Source organism: Otolemur garnettii, unplaced genomic scaffold (genome assembly GCF_000181295.1).
Source record: "Otolemur garnettii isolate 467f Iridium unplaced genomic scaffold, OtoGar3 scaffold00245, whole genome shotgun sequence".
NCBI classification, from domain to species: Eukaryota; Metazoa; Chordata; class Mammalia; order Primates; family Galagidae; genus Otolemur; species Otolemur garnettii.
This window is the reverse complement of record NW_003852640.1, coordinates 1,277,459-1,294,287: the sequence shown is the minus strand read 5'-3', so window position 1 is coordinate 1,294,287 and position 16,829 is coordinate 1,277,459. Positions and strand designations below refer to the sequence as shown.

The 16,829-nt window shown below is 55.7% G+C and overlaps 2 protein-coding genes across 7 annotated transcripts; both read right to left on the bottom strand.

The window, feature by feature from the left end:
- Positions 1-6: 6 nt before the first annotated feature.
- On the bottom strand, positions 7-5,639 carry PYCR3 (pyrroline-5-carboxylate reductase 3). The gene is made up of 6 exons (XM_003802369.3): positions 5,301-5,639; positions 3,705-3,769; positions 3,121-3,300; positions 2,641-2,853; positions 2,249-2,341; positions 7-2,117 (listed from the first exon to the last, which is right to left on the bottom strand). The coding sequence occupies exons 1-6, from the start codon at positions 5,587-5,589 to the stop codon at positions 1,935-1,937; spliced, it is 1,023 nt and encodes a 340-aa protein (XP_003802417.1). The 5' UTR covers positions 5,590-5,639; the 3' UTR covers positions 7-1,934.
- Positions 5,640-8,973: 3,334 nt separating this feature from the next.
- TSTA3 (tissue specific transplantation antigen P35B) lies at positions 8,974-13,920 on the bottom strand. 6 transcript variants are annotated; one of them, XM_003802329.3, is made up of 11 exons: positions 13,797-13,920; positions 12,881-13,037; positions 12,452-12,566; positions 11,201-11,329; positions 11,032-11,105; positions 10,694-10,827; positions 10,539-10,603; positions 10,129-10,195; positions 9,907-9,986; positions 9,590-9,689; positions 8,974-9,340 (listed from the first exon to the last, which is right to left on the bottom strand). In XM_003802329.3, exons 2-11 carry the CDS (start codon positions 13,024-13,026, stop codon positions 9,285-9,287), a joined length of 966 nt encoding a protein of 321 aa, XP_003802377.1. In that variant the 5' UTR covers positions 13,027-13,037; positions 13,797-13,920; the 3' UTR covers positions 8,974-9,284. The 6 variants fall into 6 exon arrangements, with proteins under 6 accessions (XP_003802377.1, XP_023364157.1, XP_023364154.1 ...); XM_023508389.1 differs by having other exon boundaries at positions 11,282-11,329; XM_023508386.1 differs by lacking the exon at positions 13,797-13,920 and adding an exon at positions 13,678-13,789.
- Positions 13,921-16,829: the final 2,909 nt, after the last annotated feature.

The window sequence follows — 16,829 nt, the reverse complement described above, 5'->3', positions numbered from 1 at the left end:
CAAACATCAGTTTCTGGTCTTTCCTGGCAGTGCGAGGTAGAGGGCAGACCTACAATCATGTCCCCCTCCCCCAAAAGAACTGCCTTTCTTGAATCAATGTGTCCTTGTCATAGACCACCAGCTCCACCAAAGTTCTTCAGTCAGGGAGTGGCCTGCTTGAGGCCAGGACTGGACAATGGATGTATTTTTCTACCCACCAAGCTGAGCCCACTGTGCTCCCTAGGTGGACAGATATTGACTCAAATTCAGCAGATGGGCTGCTTGTCAGTGTGAAGGCAGGTAGCCTCCAGAAGGGCTGTCCAAAGAGTTCCTTCAGAGTTGCCTGTGCCAGGCCCCAAGCCCATGACTTGGCCCAGAGACCCTTAGAGGGACAATCTGGGTGCAGGTGAAGTTGGCAATTCCATGTTCTCGCAAAGCCCTCAAGCAATGGTGACCTGCAGCTGAGGTGGGAAATCTCTGCTGTTCACATTAAAGTCCCAGGTGCCACCGCGATGGGGGTTTCAGGCCCTTGGAATTTGGTTTCATCAGCCTCTGATGGATCCAGGCTCACCTGGTGCGCTGAGACAGCATCTTTATTCTCATCCCCACAGACAGGTGGTAAAGTTTGATTCTTCTGACAAGTGCCAGAGCCAGAATGAGATCAAGTCACTGGCTAAAAGCCAGGCTGCCTTAGGACCAGGTGCTCAGGGATGAGGGCTGACCCAGTGGGGCTGTATGTCTTCAGGGGAGTTAAGTGTGGCTGGAAGAGGGTCAGAGACAGGTGGGCATGAGGGATGGAAACGAAGTTCCTACTATATAGGTGCCATCATCCCAGTTTCACAGATGGGGATTAATCTGCCAAGGTTACCCAGCTGGTGGATGACACACAACCTTCCCTGCCTCTGGATATACCACACTGGCACAGCCCTTGGCCCACACAGGACATGAATCTCAAGGGTGGGTACAGACCAGGGATGATCTCCCTGGACTCTTCCCATCCAAAGGCCCCAGAACCTCAGCTGCCAGATCCATAGACTTGCTTCTCCCCAGGTCCTGCTGGCCCTTCGGGGCATGCTGAGGATCTGAGTCTTACAATCTGAGGCCAGCGTGGTAAAGCCAGACCACAGGGTTCTCTAGGACTCCCGACCCAGGGTCATCAGGCCCAGCCCCAGCCGGCCACTTGCCAAGAACATAGGGCCTAGAAGAAAAGAGCCCAGGCTCAAGTAAACAAGGGGTCTACATTCTTTCTGGTTGGCTAGGGCCCAGGTTAGGGTGCAGGGGAAGCTGACAAGCCCCCTCCATCTACCCACTGCCCCCAGCCCAGCCCAAGGCAGCTCTGCTGTGGGGGCTCTTGGGGCTTCTCCTTGGCTGAGACAAGAGCACACAACCCCTCTTCTCAGGGGTTGGCAAAGTGAGGCTCCCACTCCCCATAGGTGGTTCTGCCTAGCACTAGGTCAAGACCCAAGGCCTCTTGACTTTTCTGAGGGAGAGGGTGGGTCTCTTGTGCAGATTCTGTATGTCCTGAACCCTTCAGAGCTGACATGAGGGAACTGGCCTGGCTGCAGCTGTGCAAAGCCTCTGGGAAGTCCAAGGAAAGGCCAGGGCTCCAGACTAGGCCCCTGGGACAATCCTTCTCAACCAGCAGCTCTGCTCATGGCCTTGACCAACTGCTCCACCATGTGGACACGTGACTAAGAGGCCATCTCTGGGGACCCTCAAAACCAACACTGCCATTATAGTGGGCTCACTAGGGCAGGTACCTTCTGCCTGAGGAAGAGGGAAGGATATCTGTGCTGGTGGGAGGCTTGCCTGAACCTCTCAAGTCCTGTCACCTTACATTTCCCCTTGGGATGGGAGGACAGCATGAAACCCTCATACAGCAGTGAGTGGGCAAAGGAGCACTGGGGCAGCACAGATGAATGAGGTGGGTGGGTGGTCTTTGCCCAGGGCCTGGGTTACTTCCTACTAAGCTCCTTGGCCCGGCAGGTGGCAGCCTCCACTGCACTCATGGTAGCTGCTCGCAGACCACCCTGCTCCAGTGCATGGAGCCCATAGATGGTAGTGCCGCCTGGTGTGCACACGTCCGTCCGCAGCTGAGCTGGGAGCTGCCCCTCTTGCAGCAGCATCTTGGCTGTCCCCTGGGGAGAGTGTTGAGAGGCTAATGACTCAGGGGAGGAGCAGCTTTGATTCCATGACCTGCCTTCTCTGGACCACTGGAGGTAGTATAGGCCTGCCCTTCCAACATTCCCCCAGGACCACCCTCACTCACCAGCAGAGTCTGGGCAGCTAAGCGGTGGGCCAGGGCACTGGGCATGCCCATCTTGATGGCGCCTTCAGCCAAGGCCTCAGAAAATGTGCACACCTGTAATAGCAATGTCAGAAAGAGCGTCAAAGCCAACACTCCCTCAGTCCGGAAAGGGCTCAGAACCTTCAGAAATAAGGCCCAGAGCACCAGGCACAGATGCCAGGGCCCAGGGATCTGTAAAAGGGCTTCCCTCAAAGGACCACCAAGCAATGACGGTCCAATAAGAACAGAACTTGAAAACTCAGGGTCAGCCTAGAGAGGCCAAGCACCTATAGCCCCAGGGATACACCCTGAGGGAAGAGGCCATGGGAGGGCCTCTCTTTGTTGAGGGCTGGGGTGAGCAAGACAACACTCACAAAGGCTACTCCACTGCCACTGAGGCCAGTGTGGACGTCCACATAAGCCTCAGGCACCTCCTCGCACTGCCCACAGGCCTCCAGCAGGTTCTGCAGGAGCTTGGTCTCGCTGGTCCCAATATGGCGGCCCCGGGCCATCACTATGGCCCCCTCCTGGACTACACAAGGCAGGTTGGGTGAGACTCGTAGCACCCGGGCGTAGGGGGGCAGCAGCTGGCCAGAGAGAGGTCAGTGTCAGGGGCTTCTGGGATTGGGAACTGCTGGCAGGCCCAGAGTAGAGGCCTCCAGGTATGGAGGCCCTCCCATGGCCTCCGGCAGGTCTACCTCAGCTAACTCTGGCTGTGGCTCCCAAGCATGGCATTAGGAGTGAACCCTAGCCACCTAGCCCAGGTAAGCGACCTGTCACCTATGCAGGCTGGCTGGGAGACTGTTTGCCGCCTGATTCTGTCTGGTCATGGTTTTACCCTGAAAGGCACTCACCTCCTCCAGGATGCTCAGAGAAACCCCAGCAGCCACAGACACCAAGATGTGCTCAGCAGTGACCACAGGGGCCACCTCTGCCAAGACAGCTGGCAGGACATGGGGCTTGGTTGCAAAGATGACGAGTGAGCAGCTCTGCAGCACCTCCTGGTTGGACTGAGTGGTCTGACAACCCAAAGCCTGCACAGGAGACACCAGGACCAGGACCCTGGGGCTGTGTGAATTAGGGCATCTTCCCTATCACAGCCCTTCCCGCTGGAGGCTGCCCTGTGTTCCCATGGGTCCCAGGGCCTCTCTCGTGACCAAATATCTATACCACACCCACTCCCATAGCAGTACCTCCCCATGGCCTCTGTCCTCAGAGAATGCCAATGACCTACCCCAGCACACATGCAAATACACACTTTATCCCTGGCCTCTGCCCTCCCTTTCTGCAGCCCAGCCCCATCAGTCTCCACACTTCAGCTATGTAAGACAGATTCCCCTGGCCCTGATAAGTCTCTGAGCAGGACAAGAGCCAAAAAGAGGTACCCAGGCTCCTGAAAGGATACCCCACTCATGAAGAGTCTGGGCCGTCTACTCACCCGGAAGTGGCAGAGGCCCCTGTCTGATGGTGCGCTGGCCATCACGTGCTGAGCTTCCACTTTTCCTGGAAAGGCAGAGGGGTTGGTGAAGCAGGTTGGCTAGGGGGAGAGGAAGGTGCTCCCTGGCCTTTCAGGCTCAGCCAAGTCTGGCCCATCCTCGGCTCCCTGCCAGCTTGAGACTGCAGGAACCCAAAGCAGGGATGCTCCATCTACCTGGGATGAGGCAGTCAGACCCACTGATTCTACTGGGCAGTCAATGCCACATGCCTGGGGGTGGACATGGACACCAGGATCCGGTGGGGACAGGGACCCCAGGATCCTTTGCCTCCAGGAAAGAGAAGGCTGACAGGAACAGTACCCTTGGGGGAACACCAAGCCTGGGGCAGGGCATAGTGGCCGATTGACCACAAAAGGCACCACAGGGGTTCAGCTTCCTTGGAGAGGGCAAGTCTGTGGTGGAACATCCACGTGGAGGCTAAATGTCCGCTTGATAGAAATCAAGCAGGTACAGGAGTGGGGGACTGGATATAGTACAAGAGTGAGAGTTCTGTAAGATCAAATACGAAGACGAAAGTGTACATCACAACCTGAACACAGCCAGTTAATCATGACAGTGACAGCAATACTGAACAGTCCTGAGCAAAACATTTGACATATATGTCCCATTTAGTGTGTACAGCCCTGAGGGGAAGATGATACTGCCAGGTTTTATAGGTAAAACTCCCAAACTTGCAGTAACTATCTTCTGATTATTACTTTTCTGGACCTTGAAGTATGACTGAATGCAGAGCCTAAGTCACCTAGCTCTTTCTACACACAATCCACACACACTATGGTTTCTACATGCCATGGGCAGTGTTAGAGTAACACCAATACCCCCCACTGAATATCAGTGGTTCCCAATCAGGTATGATTTTGTTCTCTCTTTCCCCTCCATCCAGGCGACATTTGTCCATGTCTTGGGATATTTGGGGCTGTCACACTATGGGGTGCTACTAGCATCCAGACAGGGGAAGCCAGGGATGCTAGGTACCCTACAAGCACAAGACAAATTACCTAGCTCCAGCTCACTACCAGGAAGTGGTGCTGGCGCACAAAGAGGAAGAAATCAGAGGCTCAGAGAGATCAGCTTGACCATGGCCATGAGGTACTGAGCCAGTTCTGTCCACGAGAATTATCACCTGAACCACACGTGCAGCTATAAAGTTTCTATAGCCGCATTAAAAAAGAAACAGGTATGGGTGGCACCTGTGGCTCAAAGGAGTAGGGCGCCGGCCCCATATGCCGGAGGTGGCGCGTTCAAGCCCAGCCCCAGCCAAAAACTGCAAAAAAAATAGAAAAGAAAGACGTGTTCCCTGGGCACAGGGGAACTAAGTTCCGAGGCGCAGGGTCAGCGCTCCGCCTGCCCTCTCTTGGTGGAGAGGCCACCCGCTCGCCCCCGGGGACCCTTGCTGCCCTCCTGTCCTGCGTAGGGGCTCTGAGGAGACCCCGCCGGCACGGGCATGGGGCACGCGCACCCACTCCTTCCCGGACGAAAGTGCTCCCCGCCCAGGGCGCCTCCCGAGCCAGGCCAGTGTGTTCATTGGTATGTCGCACCTGCTCGGATGAGGCCCTGCGCGATGGCTTCCGCCATGCGGCCTGCGCCCACGAAGCCCACGCGCAGCTGGGCAGACCCCACCGCCGCCATCTTGCCACCCCTGACGCCACTGCCCCGTTTACCGGCCAACCACAGACCGCGCCCCCACGCCCGCCAATAGGAAACACCATCTTGCCTCTTTTCTTGTCGATTGGCTGTCAGGATTGCACACTTCGTCCCTGGCTTTTCCCGTACCGGCTTTTCTACCGGCTTGCAAGGCAGTGGTTTCCGCCTCTCCTCTCTATTCATTGGCCTGAGAAAGCTACACCGCCCATTGGCTGAGAGGGGGCGCGGGGCGGGGCCCACCTGTCTTGATTTTCCAAAGTGGCAGGAGCCGGGCGGCTGTGCGCTGGTCCTCGGCTAACCAGCGGGTGGTTGCTGAGCGCCTGAGCTGCCCCAAGGGAGCGTCGGGCCCGACTCCGGAAGACCCTCCCCAGCCAGCTGAGTTCCCCTGTGATCCTCGCGGGCTGCAGGGTTGGGGTGGAAAGGGACTTCCCTCCTGAGGCTAGGGCCCTCGCGGATGCCTGGCTCTCTTGGGGGTCCCGGGCCATCTCAGACTGACGGAAAGAGTGCGGGTGGGCGTGGAGGAGCCTGTAATTTCGAATCAAGAGAAAAAATAAGGTTTGACGATCTAAGATCGCAGGTTTTTTACTCTTCACTTAATCTTCATTTTAAATGTTTTGTTACTTTCTTCTAAACCCTTTGGCATTTTCTAAGTCCTTCAACAGTGAAATCCCCTCGTTCATTCAGCAGATTATGTGCTGGGCACCTGCAGTGTATGGGCCCTCCTCAGGGCCTGGCAAAGAACACAGCAGAGCAGCCAGAGGCAGTTCCTCTACCCTGCCACATGCTCATAGGCAGAGGAGACAGACACCACACACACAGCACAGCCTCAAGAGTGGTCATACTTCTGAAGCAGATAATATGAGAAGTCCACTGTTTCAGCCACTGTGGCCAGGTAACGTGGGTGGTATATGTTGGGGCCAACAGTGCTGGCCCCCATTACTGCCATGGAGCCAGGCTCATTGCTCAACCCTTCCTGTGTAAACCGGGAGAGTGCACGTTTCTAACTCACATGGCATTAGGACAACTGAAGGACTTCGTGGATAACAGAGCAACACAAGTTAGCTGCTTAGTAGTTGTATGCTCTCAGGGGAAACAGGCTCCCAGCAATGACCAGCCAGGCACTGGCCCTCGGCAGGGATCCAGCTGGTTTGAGAGGTGGGAAGGTTGTGTGGGGAATGGGAGTGGAGGAGAGGATGCAGAAAGACTAGCTTGGCGATGTCAGGAGGGTAAAGGACAGAGACACCACGGCCTGTCCTGCAATGAGTCTAGAGTGCTAGGAGAAGCTGCCGGGCAGGGCTGTAGCCACTCTCCCATGAGCTGCAGATGGTAAGGTAGTGGTGGTGGCACAAAGTAGTTGGATTTGGGAAATATTTCTGGATGTTGAAGGGCAGAATGTGCTGGAAGGCTGAGGAAAAGTGAGAAATCAAGGGCACTCTGGAGTTTCTCTGACATGCAGGAAGAGGAAAAGAGGGAGAGGATTGGTTTTCTGGGATAAGGCTGGGTGGAGGGCTGCCCTCTGGCCGTGGGCAGTGTTGCTTGAGTGCCCAGCTGGGTTGGCTCCTGGCGACCAGCTTTCAGTGTCATTCTCTTTGCCATAGACTCCCTGGAGTAAGTGTAGGGTCCCTGCTCTCCCAGGCCCCCAGGGACGTGATGGCTCTGGACCAAAACTGTGAGGGGGGCCTATAGCATCCAGCTCCTTGTCATTTACAAAAGGGAAAACTAGACCAGGTACAGTGGCTCACACCTGTGATCCCAGCACTATGGAAGAAGGCCTAGATGGGCAGATTGCTTGAGCTCAGGAGTTTGAGACCAGGCTGAGCAAGAATGAAACCCTGTCTCTACTAAAAATAGAAACACTAGCTTGGTATTGTGCCAGGTGCCTATAGTCCTGGCTACTTGAGAAGCTGAAGCAAGAGGATTACTTGACCCCAAGAGACTGAGGTTGCTGTGAGCTATGATACCATAGCACTTTGCCCAGGGCAACAGAGTGAAACTCTATCTCAAGAAAATAAAAATAAATTTAAAAAAAAAGAAAAAAGGGAAAACCCAGTTGCCTTGGGTGGAATGAAACAATATAAATGAATAGTGCCAGCTGACTGCACAGAGCTGGTAGGAGAAAGCCCAGCAGCCCAGTGCCCACTGGCTGTGGAGAGCCCAGCTTCCCTGGCCCATGCCAGGCTAGGCCTTTGAGCATTGGCTGGAGCTCCTAGTGCAGTGGTTCTCAACCTTCCTAATGCCATGACCATTTAATACAGTTCCTGTGGGTCGCAACCCACAGGTTGAGAACCACTGTCCTAGTGGCACCCTAACCACTGCGTGTCCCCTGAGCACCCTGTCCCCTTCCCTCACTTCCTTACCTGCTTGATCCAAGCTCCAACTCAGATGCTAACCCCCATAGTAGGCCTTCCCTGAATCCCACACATGCAGAGCCTTCGTCTACAAAGGGATGATGCCGGGAGCTGCAAGTCCCTCGAGGTCAGCAGGGGCAGGGAGTAGGGTTCCCAGAAGTTTCCAGATAAGCAAATGAGTAATTGTGGCAGGGCAGGTGCTTAGTGAAGGGGTGGAGGTGGGGGATAGGGAAAATTTTTTCAAGGAAGGGCCACTTTGGCTGAGACCTAAAAGATGGGAGCCCTTGACCCAAGAGGCAGTCTCCAGAGGGAGAGGTCTAGAGGATGAACACCTCCAGTTTGTAGAGAGACACAGATGTGGTGAGAGGACAGGGGATGCAGTGACATGTGGCAGACACAGGTATAGACTTGGTGGCTGGCATAGGAAGATAGGCCAATATTGTCCAAGTGAACACAGGCAGAAGTGAACTTGGACACACAATCTGCAGACAGAAAAAAGTACCTTCTGGGAACACTGAGAAGAGCTGGGCCCAGGGTTGAGACCAGAGCTGGGGCAGGAGCTGTGGGAGGCAGTGAGTTTGCAGGGGCCCTGCCCTAGCACTGACGGGATGGGTAGGGACACCTTCATCAGTTTTTACGACTTTGCCATCTCCTTACTTAGAACAGGGAGGTTGATGAGGTTCACCTCCCTGGGGGCTGGAGCTGGCCTGACCAGCAGACACCTCCTAAACACCAACTGTCCTCCATGGGACAAAGTCAGATCAGGGAGATTTGGGGCCAGGCCAGGCCTATCTCTGCTGGAGCCCCAGCGAAGTTGAGCCACCCACCAGTCAGCCTCCCTTTACCCCATGTGATGGCCCCACTTGGCCTATCCAGACTCAAGCCAGGCTCTTTCCCTGAATTCCCCAGGCCAAAGTGAGGGGGCTAGAGAAGCTTAGGCCCCCTAGGCCTGCTCCCGTGTGGTGAGGCTGAGACTGAGTAAGGAGCCTTGCCCTAAACATCCTTATCCCACCAACAGCTCACGCCTGGCTCACTGTGGCTGCCTCCTGCTTCCTGCCCACACATGCTTCCCTGCAGCCTCTGCCCGTACCCCACCAAGGGGTGGTCAGCTGCCCTGACCCACCAGCTCTCAGGCTGGACAGCAAGCAGGGTATAGTGGCCCTGGGGCTGGCTAATATGAGAGGCAATGCTTGAGCATGGGACATACCTTGGCACAGAGTTGCTGGGGCCAGGCCTGTGAAAATGCACTTTATTAGCTCCATGGGAGAGGGGCAGCAGGATCAGAGTGGACACACTCATGACCAGAAACCAGTGTGGGGAGCAAAGTGCTAGGCCTGGCCAGGCCTTGGTTTCCCTGAGGACAGATAAGAGTTGGCCCTGCTGGACAGCTGCCTGGAACCACAGGGCAAGATGGAATATGGGCCTAGGTTGCTGGGTAGTGTTCTCAGCTACTGGCAGGGTCTGGGGGTGGCAGCCACAGGGCTCTCTGCCAGCTGAGCACCCACCAGCGCTTGCTCTCACCACCTGGCTTCACTTCCGGGCCTGCTCGTAGTTGTCAGCGAACCAAGCACAGGTCTCCTTCACAGCTGCAGGAGAGGGTGGGGACAGCTGGTGGGTGGGGGAGGGCCAAGGACTGAATAGCCCCTTTGGAAAGAGGTGGTAGGGGTGGGGACCAGGGACACAGAGAAGTTACGGCCCCTAGGCAGTACAGACTCTGAGGGAGCCTGGAGACCAATCCATCCCTCCTCCAAAGCAGGGACAGTGAAGGTCTGAAGCCAAGAAGGCGGGCAAGTACTGGCCAATAGGTGTGGGCTGTGGGTGGGGCAGGAGCTCACCCTGCTTAAAGGGCGTGAACCGGAAGTCAGGCAGGTAGGCCCGCAGCTTGCTGTTACTGGCTGTCTTCTTAAACTGCCCATCTGACTTGGTTGTATCAAACTAGGCATTTGGTCAAGGTCACAGAGCAAGGACCACTGGTACCCCCAGCCCCAGCCAGCCCCAGCCAGCCCCAGCCAGCAAACCCACCTCCTCCTGCCAGGATGAACACAGTGAGGGGAGGAAGGTGTTCCCAAGTAGGAGGTCCCCAGGCAGGGAGGGCCTCTGAATATGCCCATGGTGTCCTCATCTAAACCCTGTCACTGGAACCAGAGGATACAGTGACTTCTCCATGGAAGTCCATGGCCTCCACCACTGCCTCAGCTGCCTCCTGGATAGAGACTTCATCTTCCTCACCCACTGTGGGGAGGGAACACCCACAGCCAGGTTAGCCCTCCTCTAGGCCTGCCACCCAAGCCCCCATGAGTATCCTTACTGCCACCCCTCAGCCAGCCTCCTGGGACAAAGGAGGAAGGGGAGCTGGGAGCTGCAGGGTCCCCACCTGACAGGATGATGGGCTCTACCTCACTGTACTCCCGCAGGACCCAGATAAAGAGCTGGGCCAGGTCCTGGAGATCAGACAGTGAGGGTCAGAAACCACAAGGAGTAGCCAAATGGGGCCAACAGGTCACCTCTCCCAGACACCCCTCCTGGGGAGGACACAGCCAGAACTCAGCTGGGGATAGGTCCCTTTTTTGGGCACTCCTTCCTCACGGCCATGCCCAGTGACTCCTGTAAGGCAGGAGCCCAGGGCCATGCAAGGAGCAGAGATCACTGCTCAAGGGGCTCAGCCTGGACCCTCACCTGTTCCCTGGCTCTGCTACCACTGCCTCCCCCACAGTTCAGCAGGGACAGACCCGGGGTTCCTGGGACAGACTTTCTGGGGAGAGAGCTGTGCCCTCCAATACAAACCAGTGAGTATATGAACTGTCTCCGAGGCTTGCCTGTGCCCCACACTGTCAAGGCTGAGCCGCTGCCTGTGGGTGAATGAAAGGGGCTGGTGTCAGATGAGGCACCTCCTCCCCAGCTCAGCCATGGCTCCATCAGCTGGGTGGCCTGGCACTCACTCTTGGCCAGGTGCACCTTGTGGATGAGGCCGGGCAGCACGTGGCCGTCCTCAATGTTGAAGTTATCATGAGGCCCGAAGACGTTGGTGGGGATGACTGCAGTGAAGGTGCAGCCGTGCTGCTGGAAGTAGGCCCTGTGGAGGCACAACGTCTCCTCCCTCGCCCTGGGACCACCGACCCCGCTCCTCCCCACCATGAGCTTCTTAGAGAGGAAATGCAAGAGGCCATGAGAATACCCCACGGGCTCCCCAGCCCCTACCACCCTCCTTGTGGGGCTTGAACCCTCTACCCCACTCCTGGCAAAGTGGCAAAGCCTTAGCAAGACATGTGAGGAGGACCTGTTCTGTATGTCGATCATCCTCTTGGCATATGAATACCCAAAATTGCTGCTGTGGGGCGGCCCATTGTGGATCTGGGGAGCAGGAAAGGAACGGAGGCTGCTGCTTCCCACTGGGCCCAGACAGCTTCCCGGCCCTGCCCAGACAGTTTTCTGGCCTCGCCCCTCACCATCGTCTCATCAATAGGGTAGGTGGTCTTGTCAGGGAAGATACAGGTGGACAGGCAGGACACCACCTTGCGGGCACCCACCTCAAAGGCGGAGTGCAGGACATTGTCATTGATGTGCACGTTCTTCCTCTGTAGGGGTAGGGAAGGGAGGTCAGATCCCTCCAGCAGGACTCCAGTCCTGACCTGTTCCTCCAGGTCAAGGAACCAGAGGAACTAGAAGTGGGGACACACTCTGGTCCCTCAAACACAAGCAGTACCTCAGCCTGCTCATTTGGACTGCTCCTGGGACCAAACAGAGCCTCCTAGTGCTGCCCTTACAGAAACCACTGCCTTCCCCTGCCAAGACTGTGAGGGTCCAGCCCTGCCTTCCTGGAAGTGCAGGAGAGAACCGTTCCCCCCAGCTTGGGGCAGGGCCCACCCAGGGCACAGCAGGTAGAGAAGCATAGGCAAGGAGCCCAGGTGGCCCAATCGGGCCCTAGGGTGCGGTGGGGCTCTCACTTCAGAGGAAGAAGGTCACACCTGGCTCAACTGCCCAAGTAGTTAAGCCTTGGCCTGCCCTATCCCTGCCCAAGTCTCACTGGCCCTTCTGTAAATTGGACATGAGATGCCAAGGACATTTAGACTTGGGAGAGAGGAGAGGTGACAGTCAGGGAGACTCCTGGAAAGGCTGAGACAGAGAGAGCAAGGGGTGCTGCCCTGGGGTGACAGGGCCCCTGGGTAGAATCTAGTCTAATCCTCTGCTGATCCCAGTGCCTAATACAGGCCAGCCAAGCCAAAGTGTTGTTCAGAAACAGGAAGGGCAGGGCCTTGACACCATGCCACACCAGGGTACATGTCACAACACATGAACCCATTTCACACCCTTGAACCCTGGACCCTGTGGGACTTGGCTCAGGGGAACTGGACTAGCACTGTCCTGAGAGTAGAGGCTCTGGAGGCCCAGAGGGCTCAAGGAACAGGAACCAGCCCAGGTCAAATGGCAAATGCTGGCTTCTTATAGCTCCCAATACTGCGGATTGGCTCCAGAGAATTTCCCCCTGAGAGGCATGACCCCAGACCCATCTGCATGCTCCTTTGCCCATAGCACCAAGTGTGAGCAACCAGAGGTCCCTCAGGGGTTGCCCACACCAGCCTGTGTCCAGCCCTGATCCCACTGGGATGGGAATATGAACTTGTAAAAGTGGGAAGCCCACCAGGAAGTCCCCAGAACCGGGGTTCCTAGCTGCCAGTGCTTGCTTCCCCCCAACTTACCCAGAAGTCCAGATTGTATTTGATATTCCGGAAGAGACCCCCCACCATTGCAGCAAGATGAATGACATGCGTGGGTCGGACCTTCTCAAACAGGGCCCGGGTCTGTGCTGCATCCCTGGGGGAAGCCAGACTGTCAGAACCCACATGGAGGACTGAGGGAACCCGCACCCTAGTGTAGAGCCACGACAGGAGAAGCAGCCAAAAGGCAAAATGGCCACGTTCAATGCCCAGTTGTGTGACAGTATGGGCTTCCAGGAAGGGATGGGAAGTGTTTGCCCAGCAGCACAGGTGCACACACCCAGGCCAGGTCAGCCACCCGGCAGAGAGGTCCCAGACATGTGGCTCCTGCCAGCTCAGGAACAGGCCCAGCATGGAGCTCTTTACTGTGAAGGAAGCAGGGGAAGACAGGTGCTCCAAGGACAAACTCACGTGAGATCAGCATCTTTGGAGGAGACAAACACCCAGTCTTCTCCAGGCAGGCCAGCACCATCTGCTACCACTTTCTGGATGGCTCTGCCCACCAGCCCAGAGCCCCCTGTCACTAGGATCCGCATGGACCCCTGGGGCTCACCCATGTTGGCTGCACCTGTAGTGCCAAATGGTGTGAGGCTGAAGCTATCATGCTCCCATCCTCTGGAACCCTATTTTCCTGGGGCAATTAGCACAGGGTGAGACCCTCAATGAGGGGACATGATCCACTGGCCCAGAAAGACCCAGATGGAATAAGCTGCCTCTTGCTCCCAGCCCTGTTCCCCTGGGAGCCCTCTGCCTAGAGCTCCACGGGGCGTTGAGGCTACCACCCACCCCAGAAGAGCTGGTCAGAAACCACGACGGGCCTTGGGCTCAGAAAAGGCATATTCTACTTTCTTCTGGCTGAAAAGGGGAGAAGCGATTAACCCTAGCCTTTGGGCTCCTGGTGCAGAAGATTATGGCTGCTCCCAGCCAAAACCCTTAAGTTAGGGACAGGATCGCACAAGCCTGATTCCTTCTGGGCAGATGGCGCCGCTGGCTCAGAACCGGACAGGTCCTGGGCGCCGCCACCCTCCAGGATCCTACTCTAGGAGCGGAAAATCTCCAGGACCAGTCTGGACCCACCGCAGGGCCCCAGAGCCAGCCCGTATGGTAGGACGCCCTGCTCCCAACCCGGTGGGCGGCCGGGGCAAAGACCCTCTAGGGGACCCCCGGCCGCCAGGCCCCAAGCCCGGGCCCAGGCCCCGCCCATTTACCCAGATCCTAGAGGCCCACAGCGTTCTCTGGCTCTCAGGGAGCACTAAGGTTCCAGGCCCCGGCTCGCCACGCAGCGGTCCCCCATGGGTGTCCCTCGGAGTCTGGTGCTACGTCTCACCTGCGCCTTGCCCCACTGCCCCGAGCTGGCACAGTTGCGTCCCGCAACCAGAGAGCCTCCAGCCCCGCGCGCCGCCAGGTGGAGGGGGTGGGGCCGCCAGGAGTGTGGGCGGTTCCCTCCTCTCCCTCCATCCCGGGCGCTTCTGGGAAATGGGGTCCTCGAGGTGCGCCGGCGCTGCCGGGCACTTCTGGGAAATGGAATCCGCGGCTGCGCAGCCGCCTGAAAGATGGCGAGGCCATCCGGGAGGCGAGGTCTGAGGCTGCGCCGTGGTCAGGACCGCCGGAACGCAACTGGGCACTGGCTGAACCCCTGCGGGGTCAGTGGGGAATGGGCGAGCAGGAGACACGGGGCAGTGCACCCCCAGCAGCCCCGGCGTCTGGCCCAGGCATCCTCAGGGTCCGCCGCCGGTGGGGGAGCGGGGTTGTGGGCGGACTGTCGCCGCCCGCACCTTTTGACGCACGGGGAGGAACTTCGATCCCGCCTTTGGAGCTGGCTTTTAGCAAACGAGAGGAGGACCGGGAAAGGCGGCCTTGGGGCCTGGCCACAAAAGCAGCGTTCCAAATGAGGGGCCCATTCGCCCGGATCACCGCTGCGGGACTGGGGTCGCCAGGAAGGTGTTGACGTTGGCGTCAGGCTCCTTTCCGGGCTAGGCTCCCTCTGGGTGCCCCAATCAACACAACCTTTCCCAAGTTTCTGCTCCTAAAGCTCCTAAAGTTTCATTCCCTCCGTCTTTCATGTATGCAGGCCACGTTTAGGAGTACTTAGATTGCAAATGTGTATAAGCACGTGCTTTCTTTGTTACTCTGATGTCGCAGAGGCTGAGACATGAAATCAGGCTCCAGAGTCACACGACCAGGGAGCCGACTCTGTCACCCTTAGTACTGGGTCACTGTGAGTGGCCATGGCAAGCTACCACTGTATGTGTCTCTCAGCCCCACTTCCACCTCTCAGCCTTGTGTACTGATCCTTTCCTATGCATGTCTTAGGAACTGTTGTTAGGCCTAGGCTAAAGTAGAAAAATACCAGTTAACTACTGGCAATTACTGGGCCGCAAGCCCTCAACAAAGTGGAGTAAGTCTGGTTCACTCCCAAGATAGATGGGAAAGTACTAACTTCTTGTTTGACTAACTCCCTAGGAAACAAACTGACTATCCCCAGACCTTTAAATAATACCAGGTGGAAAGAATACTGGAACTAAGATGTATGGAAAAATATTAAAGATGTATGACGTTTAACTAACCACAAAATTCTGTTCTGTACAATGCTTGCTTGCTACCCCACCTGAATGCACCTGGACAGCCTGCCAACCAGGATGCAGACCAAACCTTAAAAACCTGACTTCTGGCTCGGCGCCTGTGGCTCAAGCGGCTAAGGCACCAGCCACATACACCTAAGGTGGTGGGTTCGAATCCCCAGCCCGGGCCCGCCAAACAACAATGATGGCTGCAACTAAAAAAAAATGACCGGGCGTTGTGGCCGGCGCCTGTAGTCCCAGCTACTTGGGAGGCTGAGGCAGGAGACTAGCTTGAGCCCAGGAGTCAGAGGTTGCTATGAGCTGTGATTCCATGGCACTCTACCCAGGGGGATAGCTTGAGGCTCAGTCTCAAAAAAACAAAACAAAACAAAACAAAAAACCTGACTTCTTAAGCACTTGGGGCTGCTCTCAGAAACCCCATGTTGGAACACTGAGGCAGTCACTGGCCAGCTCTTTAATAAAAGGACTCTGCTGTAAATTTGGCTTGGTTGGCAGTGTAATCTTAGTGGAACTCCTGGGCATAACATGGTCACCTATCCTTTCCCTTTCCTGAAGGAGCCCCACACACACACCTATCCAGTCTCTCCAGGGGCAGGTGACCATCCTCACACTTGTGCTGAGGAAGGATACCTGGGAAAAGTAAAGTCTTAAAAAGCAAAGGCTTCTCAGAGAAGCCCAAGGACACTCCTGCAAGGTCCTCCCCATGGTAACCCAGTCCTTAAGAATTTGTAAAACTTAAGCTTCCTGGGTCCTTGAAACTAATGCTTACTGCTTGCTTCCATTTCTGTAAACCCTGCACATGATTTGACACCTCCAATGAGAGGTAACATATAATTCCTTTGTCTGTCTACTTGTGAGTCCAATAAGATAGAGCTGATGCAGAGTTCACGGTTTGGATTCTAGTCTGCAGCAGCTCTGCAGCTGAAATAAAACCCCTTCCTCTTCTGCAAATCACTGGTGTTAGGGAGACTCACTCCACTTTCTCTCCACCAAGGTTAGATTCCTGCAACAGTCTTGCATACCTTATCTCTAAGTTAGAGGTTTTTTGGTTTTTTTTTTTTTGAGGCAGAGTCTCACTTTGTCGGCTTTAGTAGAGTGCCATAGTGTCATAGCTCATAGCAATCTCAAACTCTTGGGCTCGTACGATTCTCTTGCCTCAGTCTCCTGAGTAGTTGGGACTACAGGTTCCTGCCACAATGCCCAGCCATCTTTAGAGATAGGGGCTCCCTGTGGCTCAGGCTGGTCTTGAACTCCTGAACTCAGGCAATCTACATGCCTCAGCTTCTCAGAGTGCTAGGATTACAGCTGTAGGCCACTGTACTGGGCCTTAAATTTTAGTATTTAAAAGCAATCATTTAATTGCAATACTCTTTATTGAATTTTGCTGATATTGCATATTTTTTACAAGTTGAGTGTGGCATCCCTGCATGGAGCAAGCCTACCAGAAACACTTCTCCAAAAGCATGTGCTGTGCTCACTTTGTGTCTCTGCATCATGTCTTGGTCGTTCTCACATTTCAAACTTTTTCATTATTATATCTGCTGCACTGATTGGTAACCAGTGATCACTGGTCCCCTGCCCTGTCTCTCTCCCTCCCCTCCCCCCTCCCCCCATACCTTGCCTTATGCATCTCTTCCATTTGGCTGTTCTGAGTTGTATCATTTATAATAAACCAATGCTTAGAAATAAAATGACTTCCTGAGTTCTGGGAGTCATTCTAGCAAATTATTGAACTTGAGGAAGGGGTTGTAGGAGCACCTCATCTATACTTGATTAGT